General features: G+C 34.0%; 1 protein-coding gene across 1 annotated transcript in view; it reads right to left on the bottom strand.

The window, feature by feature from the left end:
• Positions 1-1320: 1320 nt before the first annotated feature.
• Positions 1321-25077, bottom strand: part of BCHE (butyrylcholinesterase) — a 94755-nt gene continuing 70998 nt past the window's right edge. Inside the window, 2 exon segments of the mRNA XM_066240822.1 lie at positions 1321-1597; positions 8162-8328. Coding sequence (XP_066096919.1) covers positions 1473-1597; positions 8162-8328 — 292 coding nt within the window. The 3' untranslated portion in view covers positions 1321-1472.

Raw genomic sequence — 25077 nt, 5'->3', positions numbered from 1 at the left:
CTCATTGGCCAGAAACGACTTTATCTTTAAAAATTATACTCTCCATCCTGACATTTCATGTATCAGAGTATTCCACATCTAAAGAAAGCTTAAGTAATTTTGGAAAACATAGTGGCTTCTAGAGGAATAGTGCCTGAAATCAAGATGATGGTGTAGAATGGAAAGCCTGATAATTCACCCATCATTTGTGTGGATTTCTTCTTCATCACCGAATTAAAGAAGAGCCATAAAGTAAAAATGTCCATTTATGGCAGTACTGAAGTGATATCAAAACTGACTCAGCTTAACAACTCTCTCCAAACAGCTGAAGCTAATCAAATACCTCAAACTTTGAGTGAGAACAGCAGACCTTATGGCCTCTAACTTTAGACACACAGGAAAATGAACAATGAAATATGCTTTAATCAACAGTGTATGGACCTGTAGACTCACTTTGTTCTCTATGAGTGCTAGTTTTTTTATTTGTAATTAGCATAATTGACAAGTACTGCCTTTCTGGAAATTAACATTTCCCAACTTCTCTCCTTTAGTGAACTATAGTGAATTTACTTACTGAAAATGTATCATTGGCATGCAAGTGAGTACATGTAACATTGTAATTCTTTAAGTTATAAAAATAATATAATTTGACTGTTGAAAGAGTAAATATTTTTTTTTGGAACTGAACAGTTTTCCTATCACTCAAATTGAACAATTTTTCCTAATATTTCTAGGTCCAGTTAGATTTTCTAACACAGAAGGTACATGGCTTCTGACTTTAGACTTCTGCTCACCTGCACTTCTTTTTAAAGTATGGGAAGAGCAATTTGCATATGGACATGTTTGGAGAGGGTCAAAAAGTGGAGTGTTGCAAAAGAGCAAGAGTTGAAAGAATAAAAATATAATTTGAGGATTCTAATTATATATATTTTTATATTTTGGCTATTAGCAGCAATATTTTGTTTCTATCTAATTTAACAAGCCTCTTCTTATTTTAATATTCCCTCTTGCTTTATGTTAAAAACAAAAAGGACATTTATTTTCTGTTCCTGTTTGTAACTGATATTAACATTAAATTAATAAATTAATTAGTGGAAAGACTACTATAAATTATTGTATCCAGTGTTTCAAGACCTAATTTTAAAAATATTCTTGTATGAGTGATAATGAAAATAAGTGTATAATTAAAAACAGAATATGAATTTTTAAAAAAATAAATACTGAAGTTATTTAGGAAAGAAGAATTTTGAAGCTGCAAATCATTTTAATATGCATACTGATCATACATAATTGTCATACTTTATATTGTAAATTTAGGTAAACATATTCTAAGCATTTGGGTTTTGTAATGCTAAATGATAGATGTGAGAAATCAATATTATCCTTTTGGCTACATAGTAGTTTTCTTGCTAGGTAGATGTGTGAGAGAGCTACCGATATTTTTGCCTTGATTTACACAAAAGTGAACACCGTATAAAGAGTAAATTTATGAATTAGAGATGAGCACAGCTTTCTTTCTTGCTAGTGTAATCGTTAAATTGATTTTTCCAGTCCATCATGTAATTGTTCCAGCGAGGAAGTCCTGCTTTCCATTCTCATTCTGCTTCATCAATATTTCCTGTAAAACATGAAATAAATTGAATCAATCTAAATGTATACTTCTGTTTACATTAATTGAAAAATATTTTTGATACAGATGTCATTTTTTCCAAGTGCACTGTCAGTAATTTTATTTTTCCTTATTTATCAGCTTTTCTTACTACATTAATACTTTTTAATAAGTTTTTATACACTTTATACAAGTGCTAATAATCTATTTCTATAAAATTATATAAAATATAAAAATGTGTTATATAAAATGCAAAAATAAGTGTATGTATTATATGTCAAATTATATTACATTACATATATTCATTTTTGTTTCTGAAAAGATAATAGATGATATTCTCTTTCCTTGATTCCTCTCCTCATTACAAAATTTTATTTAAAAAATCTTACTTGCATATATATAAATATATTTCAGAGTATTACTTCAGATAAAAGTGTTTATATCACAATATTTGTTTGCATACAGGTATCAGAATTTGGCATATTATATAGATTTTACACTCATATCAACTTTTTTTAATTCCAAACAATATCTAGTCATTGAAAGTTGTTTATTAAAATTACTATAGGGTAGCAGTTTATTAATTGCTTTTCAAGTTAGAAAGATGACTGACAATCTCTGTGTTGTTTATGTTAAAAATAATGTGAGGTAATAAACCAAAGAGTTGTCTATGTGATATAAGAACTTTGAAATCTTATTTAAAAGTGTATTACATTAAAAGAATAAAGTTTGTGAACAACAGAAACTCTTAAATTACAAACTTTTAAAATAATATATTCATATTTCTAATATAAATACATATAATAAGTCTAAAATTATTTAAATTATTGAAATTTATAAGTATTTTATATATTTATAGTTCTGCTACTTTTTAAAAACAGATTTTATTTATTGATTTTTAGAGAGAAAGGACAGGGTGAAGGAAGGGAGAAACATCAACTCGTAGTTGCTTCACTTTAGTTATTCATTGATTTTTTTCTTGTACTTGCCTTGACCAAGCAAGCCTTGGTATTGAACCAGTGGCCTCAGCATTCCAGGTCGACGCTCTATTCACTGAACCACCAGAGATCAGGCAGTACAATTACTTTTTAAACTTTTAGGATACTAGTCATTGACTTAAAAACAAAATTTTAAGTTATTTTTATCTTTCTAAAAATAAGGACTTAGAATTTTTAAAATATAATCTTTTTATTCAAGATTTTTACAAATTAATTGTAACTTTGAAAGATAGTAACTTAGAGAAGACAGTTTATGTGATTTCATATTATGTTATAATATATTGGAAAAGTGTCTTCCTCTTGTTCATATTAATAATAATGGAGCACATTCAGTGATTCATTTTTATATAAAAATCAAAATATTTAAAACATTTGTATAATTATCAAAATATTCTCTGTAATATACTATAAATTTCAGTTTGAAATGTTTATAATGCTTGGAAAATGGACAAATATTTGAAAATTTATCAAAAATATCCTGTTTTTTATGTAAAAATGACTTTTAAGAATTAATGACTCTGATCACTTTGTGAAGAATGAAACTTTCTAAAGAGTAAAAAAATATAATAGATGTGGAAGAAAGTTATTAAATATCATAACTAATTATCTATTCATGCTATTTTTATAACTAATATGTTATAAATATTACATAAAATACTTTAAAGTTCATAAAAATAAAAATTTTAGATACAATAAATTGTTATTTTTTTTAATTTTTTATTTATTCATTTTAGAAAGGAGGGGGGAGAGAGAGAGAGAGAGACAGACAGACAGACAGAGAAGGGGGGAGGAGCTGGAAGCATCAACTCCCATATGTGCCTTGACCAAGCAGGCCCAGGGTTTCGAACCGGCGACCTCAGCATTTCCAGGTCGACGCTTTATCCACTGCGCCACCACAGGTCAGGCCAATAAATTGTCATTTAACACATACCTAAATTTTAATACTTACAGAAAATATTTTAGATATATTTTTTCTTGTTGTTTACATAATTTCAAATCTTTTGATTCATATATATGCAGGTTTATTTTCTTATATGTCATTACGTAAACTTGACTACACTTTTCACTTAGAAGTACTGAATATTAAGACAAAATATAAAACATTTAATTATTTTCTAACAGAATCCAGAGAAACCGAATACACCATAATAAAAAGATAAAAATTTTCAGTCCCAAGACATAAATAAAACCCAAAATTTGAAGATTCTCTTTTCTTTCTTTTTCCAAAAACAGTAATGCTACTTAAGCGTCTGTAGATTTACCATCTATGAGATATATAGATAACAAGGTACTACAGTGTGAAATAAAGAAAAGAACGTCAGTATACAGGCTTTGTAATGACATGGGTTAAAATTCCAGCTTGATCCCTTATGATATTAGTGACAGAAAAAGTTTATAACTTTTCAAATTAGCTTTTACTATAAATGATAGTAATTCCTATTTTACAGTGTTACTGTGAATAATAAATAAGGTGGTATGTGCATTATAAAATCAAGCTCTATTGGGAGCTCCACTAATGAATATACTGCCCTTGTCACAAAAATTTATTCCTAAATTTACCCTTTTTTTTTTTTTTTGTATTTTTCTGAAGTTGGAAAGGAGAGGCAGTCAGACAGACTCCCGCCTGTGCCCGACCGGGATCCACCCGGCAGGCCCACCAGGGGCGTCACTCTGTTGCAACCAGAGCCATTCTAGCGCCTGAGGCAGAGGCCATGGAGCCATCCTCAGTGTCCGGACCAACTTTGCTCCAATGGAGCCTCGGCTGTAGGAGGGGAAGAGAGACACAGAGAGGAAGGAGAGGGGGAGCGGTGGAGAAGCAGATGAGTACTTCTCCTGTGTGCCCTGGCCAGGAATCAAACCCCAGACTTCTGCATGCCAGGCCGATGCTCTACCACTGAGCCAACCAGCCAGGGCCCTAAATTTACTCTTTACTAAATTCATGTACAGCTAGATCAATACCAGTAGTTCATACACATATTCACACAATTTTTTTTCAGGACTTTGTAATCTTTGCTTTGCCCACATTGTCTGACTTGGAAAAAAATAAAGATCAGTCTTTCTTCCCTACAGAAAGCATAACAATAATAAAGCCATATTTTGTCTTGTCAATTAAAAAGAGTAATACTTTGAAGTTAAATATGTTTTACCAAGTCTGAGGAGTTAGGGAAAAACACAGAAAATTAAGTTAATCAAAAATTATTAATGGAGATCAAATTTGGAAAAGATATTAACTTGATATTGAATTATGCTTAAGGTCATAATAAAAATAACATATTTCATGTATGTTGAGATTTCATTAAAAATCTTTTCTGTTCTTCTTACTATTTGTTTTTTCACATTTGTCAACCAGTTATTAAAGTGAACAAGAAATGCATAATTCTTTGATTATATTTTGTTCTGCTTTTAAGGAATAGAAAACCCAGTATATGAAAACAGCAAAATAATTTAATTTTTTCTCCAGTTTTCCACTCTCATTTTTGTTTCCCAATCTTGTTAAATAATTAGCAAATAGCATGTCAAAGTGCTATTGGATTCTTCAAAGTGATCAATCCAAGTGAAATCTCAGTTCTTAAATTTATTCAAAGATCAAAGGAGGAAACACTGAATCTAATACTTGTTTTTATTTGGAAGATGTAAAGGTCAAATAATTTTTTTCTTTTAAATAAATATATTCTTTGACTTTTAGTAAAAAAAATGGTATCTTATTGACATTAACTGGGTCATTTTTCTACTTCCTTTTTTTTCTCTTTTAAATGATTCTGAAGTATTATATAGCTACATTCTCAGTAAACACTCTGAATTTGATAATATTTGAAACAAATATTATATATTTTATTTCTTTTAGATTCATAAAATAACAGCATAAGCATTGCTAAATTATGGTTTGACAGCTAAGGGCTGGCCTTGTCTGGCTTGCTCAGGGGAGAGAGGTGTTGGTCTGGCTTGCAGACATCCCAGTTTGATTCACAGAACACATGTGAAAGTGTTAACATTCATGTGTTTAAATAAGTCTTAGGGATTATTTTATTTGAGAACATTTGTTGCTCACAAGTAAACTGTTTAAATGGTACTTATACAGCTTATTGGGATTCCATCTTGAATGAGGTAAGCATTACATTTGTCCTTTTAAGGAATACAGTTCATAGCCAGTCTTGAAGTTTTCTTTGACTTATAGAGCTGTATTTTAAAAAATAATATTTTTATAAAAGCTTCTACCAAATCCTCTGAATAAGTCCAATTTTCAAAACATCAAAAATAAAATGTTTGAAGTTTTGCAACTTGAAAAATATAGTTTAAGAACATGCGTTTTAAATATTTGACTCCTTTGTTATTTATTATTTATAAAACCTAATTTTAAATTGTTTAACTGTAAATTTTGTTTTTAATAAGTACATTGTTGATATAAAACTTATGTATTTACTTTAAAATTTATAAAATATATTTATGTTTTTTAGAGAAATTATTGGAGAAAAATAGTGCTAGAATATTAAATTATGTTTTTAACACACATGAAACTATCCTCAAAGCATCCAAGCATCCCCAGAGCATGGTACTAACCCAGAGCAGGTATAGTATTTCCACACAGTGTTGCTCAAACTAGAAAGTTGTCCATCACGGCACAAGAAGGAGCAGGAGCTAACCAAGAGTTTTAAAGTTTGTTTATTAAATCAACTTTATGGCAGTTGAGTATTTAAAGATAGAGATTTTGATATACATCTTCAGAAATCACTGATACACTAATTTTATTTTATCAACAATAAATTGCAATAGACCATATGTGACTGAACTGGAACAGCTCAGTTTGGCATATAATAAATTAGCCATTTACAATCCCTCTAACCCCCTACTATTTTTCTGAAATTATAGCTTTTTTATGTAAAATTATTTTAAGTAAATATTAAGAATGTATAGTGTAAGCTATGTTAAATGATACCTCTTCTGGTCTCTTGGCAGATTAAACACATTAACCTCCTTGTTACTCATGCCCAGAGGACACCAGGGCAGCACTGTATCTCTGTCAAGGGATGCAGAAACCCATCTCTGGGTATCTATTGTGTCACAGAACATTTAAAATATACAGAACACTGTTATTTTAGAAACACTTCCCAAACAGATGGAGTACATAATTATAATTTTGGTGATTAATGTCTGGTTTTCAAAAAGCATATTAAACAATCAAATACAGTTCTGAGGTGCCCACATTTGCCTGAAACTAACTCCTTTCTTCTCTAAATAAGAAGCTAATGACATCTACTGTATTGAAATATTTAATATATAGCCTGAAAATCAGAGTGTTATGATGATTAGAATGGTAAAGTGTAGAGGAACTGGCCTGCAATATGTCTAATGGTTGGAATTCAATTATTTTTATTTGAAAAATATAAGGAAGAAAATCAACTATAAGAGAAAAATGGGTTATAAACAGCTGGGCATTTTTTTGGGGGGGTATTTTTCTGAAGTTGGAAACAGGGAGGCAGTCAGACAGACTCCCCATGCGCCCGACCGGGATACACCCTGCACGCCCTCCAGGGGGCGATGCTCTGCCCATCCGGGGCGTCGCTCTGTTGTGACCAGAGCCACTCTAGCGCCTGAGGTGGAGGCCACAGAGCCATCCTCAGCACCCGGGCAAACTTTGCTCCAATGGAGCCTTGGCTGCGGGAGGGGAAGAGAGAGACAGAGAGGAAGCAGAGGGGGAGGGGTGGAGAAGCAGATGAGCACTTCTCCTGTGTGCCCTGGCCGGGAATCGAACCCGGGACATCTGCACGCCAGGCTGATGCTCTACCACTGAGCCAACCGGCCAGCGCCAACAGCTGGGCATTTTAAACCCAAGAATTGAACTGCATATGAATGTCATTTTTCTCATGAAAGATGTAATCACTCAAGTTGGATATTCAAGTTGATTTAAATAATTTTTTACTAATAGATTTTGAAATAAAATGATAATCTGAACCAATTTACCTAGTATTTACTTATATGTCTAGGTACTCAATTTCTAAAGATTAGTTAACTAAATTAATATCTGTTTATTGTATTATGTAATATATATACATGTTCTTAGATAAATATCTCCAAGTCAAAATATTTAGAAATATTTGGATTGTGTTTGTGTTTTTAATTTAAATTTCAGAATATTTCCACTTTAAAAACAAAGAGTTCCACTATTTATCAATAACTTGGTTTTACCTCTTTTTGACTAAAATTATATTTTGTTCTACTTTTAATTCTATAAATTATTTACTTTATATATTTATTTATTCATTGTCTTTTAATTAATTCCACAAAGATTGGCTGAAAGCAAGCAGTGATCTATTTTAGTTTCACAACTTTTTTATGTTATTATACATTTTTTATTTTAGTTTTCTTTATTTACTACTAAAGTGTTGTTCATATAATAAACCCTCCAAACATATCTAAACTTGCTGAAAGAAAGTTGTCAATATAATGAATTCATTGGAATCAAGTAATTAAAAAGTTACAGATTAATACCACCATCTCTGTGCTTGGATAGTCTAATTTGTCCACCCTTTTTCATAATCTACAACCAATTATTTAACTATATACTAAAAACATACACCTGTCATTTCCAAGACTTTTGGAAAAAATAGCATCCAGAATCAACATTGTTGAGCACGTAGCTTAGTATATACTTTTGGTGATTCTGTATTCAAGGTTAAATATTTTTGTTCAGTGCTTTCGAAGACAGGCCATCTTGTACTACTATTCTGGATCCCATTTGGATTTCTAAAAAATTAAAGAAAGCCATTATGGCTCTACTGAAATCATTGCTAAATAAAAATATTGTTTTCAAATATCAACAGGAGATAATTTGTTTGTTTTTTTGTTTTGTGACAGAGACAGAGAGAGGGACAAAGAGAGGAACAGATAGAAACAGACAGGAAGGGAGAGAGATGAGAAGCATCAATACTTTGTTGCAGCATCTCAGTTGTTCAATTATTGCTTTCTCATATGTTCCTTGACCGGGGACCTACAGCAGAGCAAGTTACCCCTTGTTTGAGCCAGTGATTTTGGGCTCAAGTTGGTGAGCTTTGCTCAAACCAAATGGACCCATGCTCAAGCCAATGACCTCGGGGTTTCAAAGCTGGGTCCTCTGCATCCCAGTCTGACACTCTATCCACTGTGCCACCGCTTGGTCAGGCAACAAGGAATTTTTTAAAGTAAAACAAAAAATGTGTATTTTTTTGATGATGTCAAGCATAAATGAACTTGATTGAATATTTTCAGCACCTTGAAACACTGTTAAGTAAAATTGTAGGAAGTAAAATGTGAAGAACATTTACATGCATTTCTGCTTAATATACTAGGAGAAAAAAAACATTTATTTACTAAATAATACTCTTTTCTTTTGAACATGCTCAGAGGCTAATGTTATTTGTGTTCCATCATTTTCTCTTATTCCAGGCCAAAAACTTTCCACAATGAATATTAATCTTTCATCTATTTCATTCTATTTGTTATCCTTATTGCCTGAGTTTGGGACTGATTACACACCTCTTTATTATAATAACCTTGTTACTCTAAGAAACTGCCTTTAGTGCCAATTTTAAGTTGATCTTACCTTCTTGAAGATCTCTTCATTACTTAAAATCCTTTCATAACTCCCAACATGTTCAAATAAAGGTTATTAAACATGATGTTCAAATTTCTAAGCTGATTTTCAGATATTTTCTTTATAAGCCAACCATCAGAAATTAAGGATAGTAATTTCCTCCTTTGTTTTATTTCTTTGTCTTTGTCCTAGCTATTACTTCTGCTTTAAATCTTTTCATTTTATAACACATATGTCTAAATCAATTCAGAACTTTCATATTGTTTTTTTGTACTGATATTTGGTATATCTTTCATTGTGGTTTTTAAATAAATAACATTTGACTCGAGTTTTTATAATTTTATAGTTTTGGGTTTATTTACACATTTGTAGTACTCAATAATACATTATTTCTTAGGTCGCACAAATAGAAACTCAAATGATAAACATTGTGAAAGTGGCTCCAAGTAGAAAATCCATAGATACTGCTTTAATATATTTTTAAACTATAATTATTAGTTAGACATTTCTTGATGTTTTAAATATACAAAATAATATAGGAAACATGGTTTCCTTCAAATAATTTATAAACAAGAATACCTGTGAAAACAAAGAACCAACAATGCATGGAGGCCTAAACCAAATATAAACAGAGATACAAATCATCAGAAGAGGGTGAAATTATTACGTTTGAAAGAAAGTTACCTGTAGTAATTAAACTAGCTAAAATGAACAGAGGAAATAAAAAACTGAACCAGAAAGAAAAGTTAGTAAAGCTAAAGAGAGAAAACCAAATTAACATAGGTACAAATAATGAGTGTTCATCTTAGTTCAAATAACAATTAAAAAACTAGTTTTCGCCTGACCAGGCGGTGGCACAGTGGATAGAGCGTTGGACTAGGATGCAGAGGACCCGGGTTCAAGACCCCGAGATTGGCAGCTTGAGTGAGGGCTCATCTGGTTTGAGGAAAAACCCACCAGCTTGAACCCAAGGTCGCTGGCTCCAGCAAGGGATTACTTGGTCTGCTGAAAGCCTACGGTCAAGGCACATATGAGAAAGCAATCAATGAACAACTAAGGTGTTGCAACACGCAATGAAAAACTAATAATTGATGCTTCTCATCTCTTTCCATTCCTGTCTGTCTGTCCCTGTCTATCCCTCTCTCTAACTCATTCTCTGTCTCTGTAAAAAAAAATAATAATAATTAAAAATTAAAAAAACAAACTTTAAAAAAAAATTAGTAAAAGAAAAATTGGAAAAAAAAAAGATTAAAAAAATGTAAAAAACAAACAAACAAAAAAAACTAGTTTTCTTGCCTGACCTGTGGTGGCGCAGTGGATAAAGCGTCGACCTGGAAATGCTGAGGTCGCCGGTTTGAAACCCTGGGCTTGCCTGGTCAAGGCACATAGGGAGTTGTTGCTTCCAGCTCCTCCCCCCTTCTCTATCTGTCTCTCCTTTCTCTCTCTCTCTGTCTCTCCCTCTCCTCTCTAAAATGAATAAATAAAAAAAAGGAAAGAAAAATGCAGTCTTAAAAAACAAACAAACTAGTTTTCTTTAATTTTATGATAAAGGAGATCCTTTTATAATTATAGCTATAGGATATTAGTGTTAACATATTAAGACCTAGCAGTCTAAAAAAATGGTTTAGATTTTTATCTTGTAACTATTTACTATTGTTGAAGGAGGTTTGACTAAATTGTAAACATAACATTTTAGAATTTTTGACCTGGGAGTGATATCTAGAATAATCCAGAAACTTATAAAGTAGTCACATATACTTTCATCATAAACAGAAGACTAATGTGATAAGAATTAGTAAGTCTTTTATTTCTTTTAGATTCATTCTGTCATGCAAAATCAGATAAAAACTCCAGTTGAATTTTTGTAAAAGATTAGCATGTAAAATTTGTCATCATTCAGTACCTTCTGTAGATTATTCATGGATAGAAAGTTAGGAGGAATGATAGTAGATAAAAAAAATTTTTCTCCCAAAGCTTATGAACCAAGTAGATTTTGGAAAGAGAAGCAGGCATCCGTTCATTCGTCCAGCATCATTATCTAAATGTAGATTTTGCCATCAAGAACTTGCATCAAATAAGCACCACAGATTCATATTTTATCATAGGAGCAGACATATTCAGCATAGTACTCAAGAGCTTTATTGATAAATAGCTTTTTGATGGACTAGTTGATTTTATGTAGGAATTGGATGATTTAGTAAGATTTCTTACTAAGCAGAGCTATTCAAGTTAAACCCATATCATAACAGAACTGAAACCTCCTAATTTAAGGTATTATTTGAGAGAGATCATAAAGAAAACTTCTCCAGCTCACAGTTGGCACACTTGTCTAGGTGAATTATGGAGTCTTTTTCCTTTTCTTTAAAATTTTAGAGACTAACAAGTACAACTGCTGGAGGCTGAATTTTAAACCAGGAGAACCATTGGTCTGATTCGGTACACCAGTTCTCATGTTCCTAAATTGCCCACTTTCCTTCTAATTCCACTTTAATTAACTTATGAAACCATTTTCACTGCTCATTCGTTTTTGGCTTCTATGAAAGGTGACTTAAACAGAGCTGACTTGTACTTGAGTTCCAGAAAGAAGCGATAACGACACTGCCAATGTTCATTTAACAAACTTGGTCCTGGAAATAACTCATGACACTCCAAATGCGATTTAGAGATAATAAAATTCCTTGGCCTATGGATGCAGATATAATTTTCAAAAATGATTGAAATGGCTATTGAGGTGATGCAGCATTTTATTCTATAATTTGCTGAAATTGTCCAAAAATTTAAAACTTAACAAGAGATATAATTCTCTTCCTAGCTGTATCAATTAAAAACTTGGTGAAATACAACTTATTTTCCAGATATATAATTTTAATCTAAAAAATTTAAGATATATTAAACATCTTGACATTGCTACTTTTCAAAAATATTTCTGTTCTTGTCACAAAACAAAGATTGTAAAGAGATTATACCTAAAATTTTTCATGTAGTAGAGTAATTTTTGTTTTATTTTTACCATAATATTCCTTTTGTGCTTTGTGATATATATAAGTAGTCTAAAATCATTTATTAAATATTTTTCTTCTGTAAATATGAAAGGTTTTAGTTTATTTAATCAAAATAGGAACACTATCTTTGTTTCTTTCAAGAAATCACCTGCTTGTCATTGATATGTGAGCCCAGACTTGACAACTTATTTTATAAATAGATTTTTTTTTCCTGTATTTTGCTGAAGCTGGAAACGGGGAGAGACAGTCAGACAGACTCCCACATGCGCCGGACCGGGATCCACCCGGCACGCCACGCCACCAGGGGCGACGCTCTGCCCACCAGGGGGCGACGCTCTGCCCCTCCAGTGCGCCACTCTGCCGTGACCAGAGCCACTCTAGCGCCTGGGGCAGAGGCCAAGGAGCCATCCCCAGCGCCCGGGCCATCTTTGCTCCAATGGAGCCTTGGCTGCAGGAGGGGAAGAGAGAGACAGAGAGGAAGGGGGGGTAGGGGTGGAAAAGCAAATGGGCGCTTCTCCTATGTGCCCTGGCTGGGAATCAAACCCGAGTCCCCCGCATGCCAGGCCGATGCTCTACTGCTGAGCCAACCGGCCAGGGCCTATAAATAGATTTTTTTAATGACATTGAGTCAGGATGCCTGATATGAAAAATTAGTATGTATTTATCTCCAGAAGTCAAGTTTTCTTTGGGTTATAAATCCCAATATTTCCTACCAAAACTAACACTGAAATTAAGATTTTTTTACTAAGAATTCAGAGATAGGCCCTGGCCGGTTGGCTCAGCGGTAGAGCGTAGGCCTGGCGTGCGGGGGACCTGGGTTTGATTCCCAGCCAGGGCACACAGGAGAAGCGCCCATTTGCTTCTCCACCCCCCCCCTCCTTCCTCTCTGTTTCTCTCTTCCCCTCTGCAGCCAAGGCTCCATTGGAGCAAAGATGGCCCGGGTGCTGGGGATGGCGCTTTGGCCTCTGCCCCAGGCGCTAGAGTGGTTCTGGTCGCGGCAGAGCGGCGCACTGGAGGGGCAGAGCGTCGCCCCCTGGTGGGCAGAGCGTGGCCCCTGGTGGGCGTGCTGGGTGGATCCTGGTCAGGCGCATGCGGGAGTCTGTCTGACTGTCTCTCCCCGTTTCCAGCTTCAGAAAAATACAAAAAAAAAAAAAAAAAAGAATTCAGAGACAATAACAAAGTAGGTGATTCAGTTACTTTAAAGTGAATATATTTCAATTTACTTTACAATCTAATAAAATAAATATGTGATTAATAGTTGTAAATTGAAAGAGCACCTAAAATATCCTACTGTCATAGAGAGTACGGGGTAACAATTTATAATAAATAATTTCTTAAGTATGCAAATATTCATAGATTCATATTCTATGTCATGTTACACTTTAATCAAATTGTACCTTAATGTAAAAAGTAGAAGGGCTATAAGAAAATCTGAATATAGAAAAAAAATCATTAATTTATTCAACAAATATTGAATGCATATATGACAGGCTTCTTTAAGTCACAAAAGATTCAGCAAAGACTTATTAGAAATTACTGCTCTCAACAAGATCTTCAACCAGAAACAGAAAAACCTATACTTGGAGCTTCCAGATTCTTCGCAATACACCCAAAGGTATGATTGAGTGAAAAATTGGCTAAATATATAACCAAACCCCGAAGGAAATAGGGAGTAAGAAATGCTCCGCCTTCCTCACTAACCTAAACAGGGCGGCTCTCTCTGGTAACTGTGAATATAGAAACTGAGGCGGGCAAAGGGGGTGAATAGATCCAGGCCGCCACAGCAAAAACGGCCGAACCAGGCTGTGGCTCGGTTATCCAAGCCGAGGAAAATCTGATCCTGTGGCAACCCGGGCAATACAAGCTAACACTCGCGCCAAACCCAAACAAAGAAAGACAAGCGGAGTGGCCATTTTACCCGGTCTCCTGGTCGGTGTGCAGTTAGTGGGAGAGAGATTTCTTCCTAAGCCCCGGAAGTGGGTGCCCGTGTTGCACCACGGAGAGGCAGGGTCAGAGGCCTTTCTGTGGGCTGAGGGAAGAGTCTCTGGGCAGCCCCAGTGCCCTGGGAAAGCCACGCATGGGAGGGAGTGAGAACTAATTCCAAAGGTGGAGATTTTCCGTGCTGGAGGGTGTTTCACTCAGAGGGAACCGCGGCCGGCCTCATATCCTGGTTTGCGCGCGCAGATAAGGAGTGAGCGATTCCTCCAAGCGCCTCGGCACTGCGTGCCCGTGTTATCGCACAGAGGGGCAGAGTCAGGGGCCTTTGTGTGGGCCAAAGCGGAATCTCGGGCCGCCCCAGCGCCTTGCAAAAGACGCGCACGGGGACGGAGCGAGAATTCCAACGCTGCAACTTTTCCCTGCGGTTGGGGGTTTCACTCAGAGCGTCAGACTGCTGGCCGGATATCCTGGTTGCAGACAGTGAGTGAGAGTTTCCTCCAAGTGCCCCGGAAGTGGGCGCCCGCTTGTGTTACCGGATAGAGTGGCAGAACCAGAGGTCTTCGAGTGGGCAGAAAGCCCGCCTGATTATGCTAGCAGCTCTGACTGACTGAGCCTTACCCAGAGCCCTGTGCTGAGTGGAAATAGAGTGGGGAGTTGCCAGCTCTTTGAGCCTCTTACTATCCAGGCAGAGGCAGCAGCAACCCCATAGCTGGATTATCAGGCTACTAATTGAGGAAGGAAAGACTAGGAGAAAGGCTCCAGGAACACAGACTCTCTCACTGTCGGAGCCTATAAATGCTAATGAGCCTCGACTCCCAACGAAACTAAAGCACAATACATGACATTGCCATAGAGACTTATCAACTGCAAACCTCTACCTGAGCGTGCCAAAGGGGCAGAACCCGGGGTACAGAGTCACCGACCAGGAAGAGGGAGAGAAAAGAAAAAACAAAATGATAACCTCTCAAAATCAAGAATAATCTGCAGACTTTATAACCTATCCCATTTTATTATATTTGTTCATTTGTTTCTCTTATCTTCATTCTTGAGACTTTTTTTTCCTCCTCCAATTTGGCCGATTAACTCTCTACCGGTCTTACTCTCTCCTCTCCTTGAACTACACTACCCATAAGTGTTACATATCCCATTATCATTTCTCTTCTCTTCCTTTCTCTCTATGAGGGTTGCACTCCAAAACCCTTAACTCTCTCTCTCTCTCTCCTTTCTTTTTTCTTCTTTTAGTGGTTCCCTCTTTTTCTCTCTCTCTCTCTTTCTTTTCTCCCTCTATATTAGTTTCTTCCTTTCTCCTTTACATCTCCTCTCATTCAAACCTCAATAACAAACAAATTATCTTATCTGGGACTCAAACCTATGTTTGTGGCATTTTGGGGGGTTTTTACTTCACCTTTTTAACTCACTAGCAGTGCTCCCATCCCTGGCTCTCCATATTATCTAGTTCTTGTTCCACTAAATACAATAGTAAGTTTTTAATTTGTCCCCCCATTTTTCCGTTTTCCTCTTATTCCTCTCATCATAACTCTTAGAAAACCAACACCTAAAAGCAAATCATTTTATTCTTGACCCAAATTTTTTCCTTATTTGCTTTTTGTGGGTCCATACGCTCTTTTTTTTTTCTTTTTTATTCCCCCCCCCCTTTTTTTTTTTTTTTCTTTCTCTCTTTTTTGCCCCTTTATTACTTTTCCCCAATTCAGGCCCTCCATCACAGGCATTGTTTGTTATAACTAACAGTCCACCACAAGATTTTCTCAAGAAAGAGGGGAGAGGAGAGGAGAGGAAAAAAGGAGGGGGGGAATAATTTCCTTTTTTTTTAAAATTTTTATTTTATTTTATTTTTCTTTATTTCATTATTAATTTTTTTTAAAAAAAACAACTCTTTTCGATTTCTTATTTTTTTTTAACTTTTTATTCTTTATTAAATCTCATTAATACTATCAACAAAACCACCCTCAGATGCCATTAAGGAAGAGAAAATCGAATATCATGGATACAAAAGAAAGAGAGGTAACACAGCTAGATGAGGAAAAATCTATGGAGAAAAAATTTAATATATTGGAAACCTTGGAGCTAAATGACAGAGAATTCAAGATAGAAATACTAAAAATCCTCCAAGATATACAAGAAAACACAGAAAGGCAATATAAGGAGCTCAGAAAACAACTCCATGAACACAAAGAATATATGTCCAAGGAAATTGAAACTATAAAAACAAATCAAACAGAGATGAAAAACTCAATTCACGAGCTGAAAAACGAAGTAACAAGCTTAGCTAATAGAACAGGTCAGATAGAAGAGAGGATTAGTGAAATAGAAGACAAGCAACTTGAGGCACAACAGAGAGAAGAAGAAAGAGACTCAAAAATTTAAAAAAATGAGATAGCCCTACAAGAATTATCTGACTCCATCAAAAAGAATAACATAAGAATAATAGGTATATCAGAGGGAGAAGAGAGAGAAAATGGAATGGAGAACATACTTAAACAAATAATTGATGAGAACTTCCCAAGCCTGTGGAAAGAACTAAAGCCTCAAGTTCAAGAAGCAAACAGAACTCCAAGTTTTCTTAACCCCAACAAACCTACTCCAAGGCATATCATAATGAAATTGACACAAACCAACAGCAAAGAAAAAATTCTCAAGGCAGCCAGGGAAAAGAAGAATACAACATATAAAGGAAGGCCCATTAGATTATCATCAGATTTCTCAGCAGAAACTCTACAAGCTAGAAGAGAGTGGACCCCAATATTTAAAGTCCTGAAAGAGGGAACTTTCAGCCACGAATACTATACCCATCAAAGCTATCCTTCAAATACGAAGGAGAAATAAAAACATTCACAGATACAGAAAAGATGAGGAAATTTATCATCAGAAAACCCCCACTCCAGGAATTACTAAAGGGGGTTCTCCAATCAGATACAAAGAACAAAAAAAACAGAGCCACAAGTAAAAGCTCCAAGAAGAACACAATAAAATCAAATTTAAACTGTGACAAAAACAAAAAGAAAGAGGGGGAGAAGACGGAGATTAACAGTAGCAAAGGACGATGGAGTGCAAAAGTACTCACAAAATAGTTCGCTACAATGAACAGGGTAGGGACCCTTTTCATTACTCAAAGGTAACCACCATTGAAAAAACCACCACAGAAGCACATGAGATAAAAAAGATAGCAAGAGAGGAAAGATGTATGGAATACAACCAAATAAAAACAAAAGATAGAAAAATGAAAGAGAAGGATCAAACAAGACACGAAACTAACAGAAAGCAAGATATAAAATGGCAATAGGGAACTCACAAGTATCAATAATTACACTAAATGTAAATGGATTAAACTCACCAATAAAAAGGCACAGAGTAGCAGAATGGATTAAAAAAGAAAATCCAACTGTATGCTGCCTACAGGAAACTCATCTAAGTAACAAGGATAAAAACAAATTCAAAGTGAAAGGCTGGAAAACAATACTCCAAGCAAATAACATCCAAAAAAAAGCAGGTGTAGCAATACTCATATCGGATAATGCTGACTACAAGACAGGAAAAGTACTCAGAGACAAAAATGGCCATTTCATAATGGCTAAGGGGACACTGAATCAAGAAGACATAACAATTCTTAATAAATATGCACCAAACCAAGGAGCACCAAAATATATAAGACAGCTACTTATTGATCTTAAAACAAAAACTGACAAAAATACAATCATACTTGGAGACCTCAATACACCGCTGACGGCTCTAGATCGGTCATCCAAACAGAGAATCAACAAAGACATAGTGGCCTTAAGCAAAACACTAGAGCACCTGGATATGATAGACATCTACAGGACATTTCATCCCAAAGTGACTGAGTATACATTTTTCTCCAGTGTACATGGGTCATTCTCAAGAATTGACCATATGTTGGAAAACAAAAACAACATCAGCAAATTCAGAAAAATTGAAGTTGTACCAAGCATATTTTCTGATCATAAAGCCTTGAAACTAGAATTCAACTGCAAAAAAGAGGAAAAAAATCCCACAAAAATGTGGAAACTAAACAACATACTTTTAAAAAATGAATGGGTCAAAGAAGAAATAAGTGCACAGATCAAAAGATATATACAGACTAATGAAAATGACAATACGACATATCAGAATCTATGGGATGCAGCAAAAGCAGTGATAAGAGGGAAGTTCATATGGCTTTAGGCATATATGAACAAACAAGAGAGAGCCCAAGTGAACCACTTAACATCCCACCTTAAGGAACTAGAAAAAGAAGAGCAAAGACAACCCAAAACCAGCCGAAGAAAGGAGATAATAAAAATCAGAGCAGAAATAAATGAATTAGAGAACAGAAAAACTATAGAAAAAATTAATAGAACAAGGAGCTGGTTCTTTGAAAAGATCAACAAAATTGACAAACCCTTGGCAAGACTCACCAAGGAAAAAAGAGAAAGAACTCATATAAACAAAATCCAAAATGAAAGAGGAGAAATCACCACGGACACCGTAGATATACAAAGAATTATTGTAGAATACTATGAAAAACTTTATGCCACTAAATTCAAAAACCTAGAAGAAATGGATAAATTCCTAGAACAATACAGCCTTCCTAGACTGATTCAAGAAGAAGCAGAAAGCCTAAACAGACCTATCAGTAGAGAAGAAATAGAAAAAACCATTAAAAGCCTCCCCAAAAATAAAAGTCCAGGCCCTGACAGCTATACCAGCGAATTTTATCAAACATTCAAAGAAGACTTGGTTCCTATTCTACTCAAAGTCTTCCAAAAAATTGAAGAAGCAGCAATACTTCCAAACACATTTTATGAGGCCAACATAACCCTCATACCAAAACCAGGCAAGGATGGCACAAAAAAAGAAAACTACAGACCAATATCTCTAATGAATACAGATGCTAAAATACTAAACAAAATACTAGCAAATCGAATACAACAACATATTAAAAAAATAATACATCATGATCAAGTGGGATTCATCCCAGAATCTCAAGGATGGTTCAACATACGTAAAACGGTTAATGTAATACACCATATCAACAAAACAAAGAACAAAAACCACATGATCTTATCAATAGACGCAGAAAAGGCTTTCGATAAAATACAACACAATTTTATGTTTAAGACTCTCAACAAAATGGGTATAGAAGGAAAATATGTCAACATGATAAAGGCCATATATGATAAACCATCAGCTAACATCATATTAAATGGCACTAAACTGAAGGCTTTCCCCCTTAAATCAGGAACAAGACAGGGTTGTCCACTCTCTCCACTCTTATTTAATGTGGTACTAGAGGTTCTAGCCAGAGCAATCAGACAAGACAAAGAAATAAAAGGCATCCATATCGGAAAAGAAGAAGTAAAGGTATCACTTTTTGCAGATGATATGATCCTATACATCGAAAACCCCAAAGAATCCACAAAAAGACTACTAGAAACAATAAGCCAATACAGTAAGGTCGCAGGATACAAAATTAACATACAGAAGTCAATAGCCTTTCTATATGCCAACAATGAAACAACTGAGAAGGAACTCAAAAGAAGAATCCCCTTCACGATTGCAACAAAAAAAAATAAAATACTTAGGAATAAACATAACAAAGAATGTAAAGGACTTATATAATGAAAACTACAAACCATTGTTAAGGGAAATCGAAAAAGATATAATGAGATGGAAGAATATACCTTGTTCTTGGCTAGGAAGAATAAATATAATCAAGATGGCTATATTACCCAAAGCAATATACAAATTTAATGCAATTCCCATCAAAATTCCAATGACATTTTTTAAAGAAATAGAGCAAAAAATCATCAGATTTATATGGAACTATAAAAAACCCCGAATAGCCAAAGCAATCCTAAAGAAAAAGAATGAAGCTGGGGGCATAACAATACCTGACTTCAAACTCTATTATAGGGCCACGACAATCAAAACAGCATGGTATTGGCAGAAAAATAGACACTCAGACCAATGGAACAGAATAGAAAGTCCAGAAATAAAACCACATATATATAGTCAAATAATTTTTGATAAAGGGGCCAACAACACACAATGGAGAAAAGAAAGCCTCTTCAATAAATGGTGCTGGGAAAACTGGAAAGCCACATGCAAAAGAATGAAACTGGACTACAGTCTCTCTCCCTGTACAAAAATCAACTCAAAATGGATCAAAGATCTAAACATAAGACCTGAAACAATTAAGTACATAGAAGAAGACATAGGTACTCAACTCATGGACCTGGGTTTTAAAGAGCATTTTATGAATTTGACTCCAATGGCAAGAGAAGTGAAGGCAAAAATTAATGAATGGGACTACATCAGACTAAGAAGTTTTTGCTCAGCAAGGGAAACTGATAACAAAATAAACAGAAAGCCAACTAAATGGGAAATGATTTTTTCAAACAACAGCTCAGATAAGGGCCTAATATCCAAAATATACAAAGAACTCATAAAACTCAACAACAAACAAACAAACAATCCAATAAAAAAATGGGAAGAGGATATGAATAGACACTTCTCCCAGGAAGAAATACAAATAGCCAACAGAGATATGAAAAGATGCTCATCTTCTTTAGCTATTAGAGAAATGCAAATCAAAACGGCAATGAGATACCACCTCACACCTGTTCGATTAGCTGTTATTAGCAAGTCAGGTAATAGCAAATGTTGGAGAGGCTGTGGAGAAAAAGGAACCCTCATACACTGTTGGTGGGAATGTAAAGTAGTACAACCATTATGGAAGAAAGTATGGTGGTTCCTCAAAAAACTGAAAATAGAACTTCCTTATGACCCAGCAATCCCTCTACTGGATATATATCCCCAAAACTCAGAAACATTGATACGTAAAGACACATGCAGCCCCATGTTTATTGCAGCATTGTTCACAGTGGCCAGGACATGGAAACAACCAAAAAGCCCATCAATAGATGACTGGATAAAGAAGATGTGGCACATATACACTATGGAATACTACTCAGCCATAAGAAATGATGACATCGGAACATTTACAGCAAAATGGTGGGATCTTGATAACATGATACGAAGCGAAATAAGTAAATCAGAAAAAACCAGGAACTGTATTATTCCATACGTAGGTGGGACATAATAGTGAAACTAAGAGACATTGATAAGAGTGTGGTGGTTACGGGGGGGAGGGGGGAATGGGAGAGGGATAGGGGGTGGGGAGGGGCACAAAGAAAACAAGATAGAAGGTGACAGAGGACAATCTGACTTTGGGTGGTGGGTATGCAACATAATTGAACGACAAGATAACCTGGACTTGTTATCTTTGAATATATGTATCCTGATTTATTGATGTCACCCCATTAAAAAAATAAAATTATAAAAAAAAAAAAAAAAAGAAATTACTGCTTCTTGCAGGTTTCATTCTTTGAGGAAGATAGACAATAAACAAGATTTATAACGAAAGTATGTTAGACAGTAATAGTTATTATAGATAATACAGTGTAGAGTAAGATTAATAGGAAGTGACCAGAAGCATTAATTGGGAGGGGCAGAGGTGAGGGATTATGTAATAATGAGTTTAATTGACATTGTTTATAGTTCCTGTGAGGTAACATCTAAAGTTTTGGAATTTTTTACCATAACTGATTATTTATGCTAGCAAAGTGACTCACGATGGGCACCTGATGGGTTTCACTAATGTCATGACTCATGGTGGGGCTTCTCATGCTGAGAATCATAGACAAGAAATGGTTATGGCTGAAAGACTAACCATGTGATTAGAAGGTTGGGACTTGGAGCCACATTCAGCCTGTCCACCAGGAAGGGGAGAGGCTGAATAATGAGTTCAACTACTTAACCAATAATTCAAGCACTCATACCTATATAATGAAACCCCCAATAAAAGTCTGGGTCTCAAGGTCAGGTGAACTCCCTGAATTGGTGATACTCCAAGGGCCCATTACCATGATTAATGGCATGAAGGTAATGTATCTTCAAGGTTACAGAAGCTTTGCGTTTGCAACCCTGATGACCTTGTTCTATGTGTCACTTTCTTTGACTGGTTCTGATGTACTCCTTTTGTTATATTAAAATTGTAATTATAATTATGACACTCCCCTGAGTTATTCCAATAAGTAATCAAATCTTGTGGAGTCCATAAGGACCCTGAATTTGTAACTGGCTAGTCTGAAGTAAGTATGGCCTGGAAACCTTGATCTTGTAACTGGTGCCAGAAATATTGTGCCAGATTAGAAGTGTGAATGTACTGAACCCTTAACCTTTACTTAGGCTAAACTTTGGATAGGGAGAGTCTGCAATATTTGATAATAAAGGGACATTAAAGTAAAGACTTAAAAGAGAGTAGTGTGTGCCTGAATTATAGTATTTAGGCAAGAAATATTACTAAAATAAGAAACATCACAACTGGTAGTTCAAGTTATCTCATTTTTCTTTGTAGCAAATGTTTACATTTAAAAACTACCACCACAATGAACAAACAAAGTAAATTAATAGTACCACCACATAGAAACTCATATTTTATATATAATCATTTAGCTAATCTCAGGAATTTAGTATTCTGAGTCAAATTATTTAAAATTCTGTTGCAACTAATTTGTTACTATGACCATAAGACATCATGAGACAGTTTTGATTTGTGCCTTACATAAAAACTCTTTTTTAGCATAATAGTTTAATATTTAAATAAAACTAATTGATAACATGGTATATAACCTGTGCCTAAAGGATTCACTTGTAAAAAAGTGAAATATGTTCATTTAGGCACCTTAGAAAACATTAAGAACAGGTTAAGCAAAAATAAAAAGAGATATGAGTTAGTATTAGGATTTATAGTAATTGCAGCAAATAAAAAAATTTCATAAAATGTTTCTATTATTTTGACATAAATCAAATTGTATATAGTAAACAAATTATTCTTTATATTTAAGTATAAGATGAACATGGAATCATAACATAATTTGTTTTAAAAAAGTATGGAGACACAGGTGAAATAACAATGGATAAATAAGAACATGTTTTATCCCAAGATTTTGTTCTTTGTTTCATTGTGCATACAAAAAGCTACTTAGAATAAATATAAACATTAAAGAGTAGTGTCTAAAGGAATTTTCTGTGACTATAATATATTTATTAATTTGACCAAATTCCATTACTAATTTTGTTTAATTAAATGTTCTAAAATCTGTGCAATCTCTAAAACTGACCAAAGAGAACTTTCTTAAGTTAAATTATTATTAATAATATTTATTATTAATTATATAACCAACCAAAAGAGTTTAATATCCATTATATTTTATTAAAGTAACTATTAATTTATAAATGCATTTCTAATATTTCAATCATAGTGATTCCATTTTAATCTACAAGGCTAATCCTAGGTTGACAGATTAGTTTTATGAAATTTACACAGAACTTCATGGTTTCTACAAGATTCTAAGATGGATTTTTACTTAAAGAAAAATGAAATAATTTATATAATTTGCATATATACACACATACACAAACATGTCCATTTCTGATTCTTCTACATACATATGTTTTGTATATATATTGTGCACTGTATATACATATATGTGTATATACATGTATGTGTTTAAATTTATATATTCTGCAACTTACTATTAAAGATAACAAGAATAATTGAACAAATATTATTTATATGAAAATTTAATTTATATCATAACATACTATTGCATCTCACTGTATGGGTGCCAAATTATATAAATAACAACTCTATTTTAGAGCATTTTGCATTCTCAGCATCTATTATGAGCCCTAACAGAAAGTTCAAAAATTATTGTTAAAATGAATAAGTAATTAGCCTTCAGAACTTTAGATAAATTTTGTATTAATTCAGTATCGGTTATAAAATATTAATTTTCATAGTATTAAAAGGGAAAAATTCACTTTATTCTCATGTGCTAAATGGAAAAAAAGTCTTACAAACATTATTACTCTTCTAAGATTAAAACATTTAAAATTTACGTTCATTCTTCAAGTGCCTAAAGATATAATAACACTATATTTGACTTCAAAGTCCTATGTCAGCCAATGAGGAATGACAATATGCATGAATTTTTCCTAAGCTTGTTCACAAATTGAAACTCAGCTTTTTTCAAGGTTCACTTAGCTCCTTCACCTAGACTCATTGTAGTTTGTTAGGAAGGTCTCTTGACTGTACAGTGTTCCTTCTGGATGTAATAAAAGCAAAAATATCAGTTACTAAAGCAACATGGAATGTATAATAATGTAGTTGTGCATAGAGAATTTTTTAAAAGTGGATTGCTTGCAATTCAGGTTATATTTAATGCAAATATCTAAATCGGGTTTATTTTTGTTATTTGCTTTTACCTATATCCTGACATTTCCATTGCAAACTACAGAAATAAGAGAAGAAATTATTGAAGAACAAGTCCCTAGATACATTAGTTTGTTAAATTTTTTTTTTACTTCAACAAGTTTCCTTTTCTCAGCAGAAACCTGGGTACTTGAGGGGCAAGATTTTATTACTAACTGGAGGAAGTTTCCAATTATTCAGATATTCTCTAAAAATGATTTCTTGAATTGAAGTATATTGTGTAAGTGTAGTTGGTTGTCAAGATTGTTATTAAATCTTTATTATTTCATCATTCCTAAGTAATGGATTGGAATACATTCTAAACTTCTTTACAGAAATAAGAATATAAATTTTTATGAAAGAAAGAAGAGAAGGACATGGAAGAGAACAACAGAATCTAAAAGGAAATATATCAGCTGTATGATTGTGTTACCAAATTTACTCAAAAAAGCAATCTACATGAATGGGCTAAACCTTCTAGGTAAAAAGAAGAAAAGAGAGAAAATTTATTTTCACTCAACACTAATAAAAAGAAACAAATTAACTGTCAGTTTAAAAATGCCATTAGAAAGATGAGGTATATTTAGCTACACACCATCTTTCCTTCCAAATTTAATAATAATTAGCAAATGTAGTAACTAGGAGCC

The sequence above is a fragment of the Saccopteryx bilineata genome, chromosome 8 (genome assembly GCF_036850765.1).
Source record: "Saccopteryx bilineata isolate mSacBil1 chromosome 8, mSacBil1_pri_phased_curated, whole genome shotgun sequence".
In the NCBI taxonomy this organism is placed as follows: domain Eukaryota; kingdom Metazoa; phylum Chordata; class Mammalia; order Chiroptera; family Emballonuridae; genus Saccopteryx; species Saccopteryx bilineata.
This window is presented reverse-complemented; position numbering and strand designations above follow the sequence as displayed.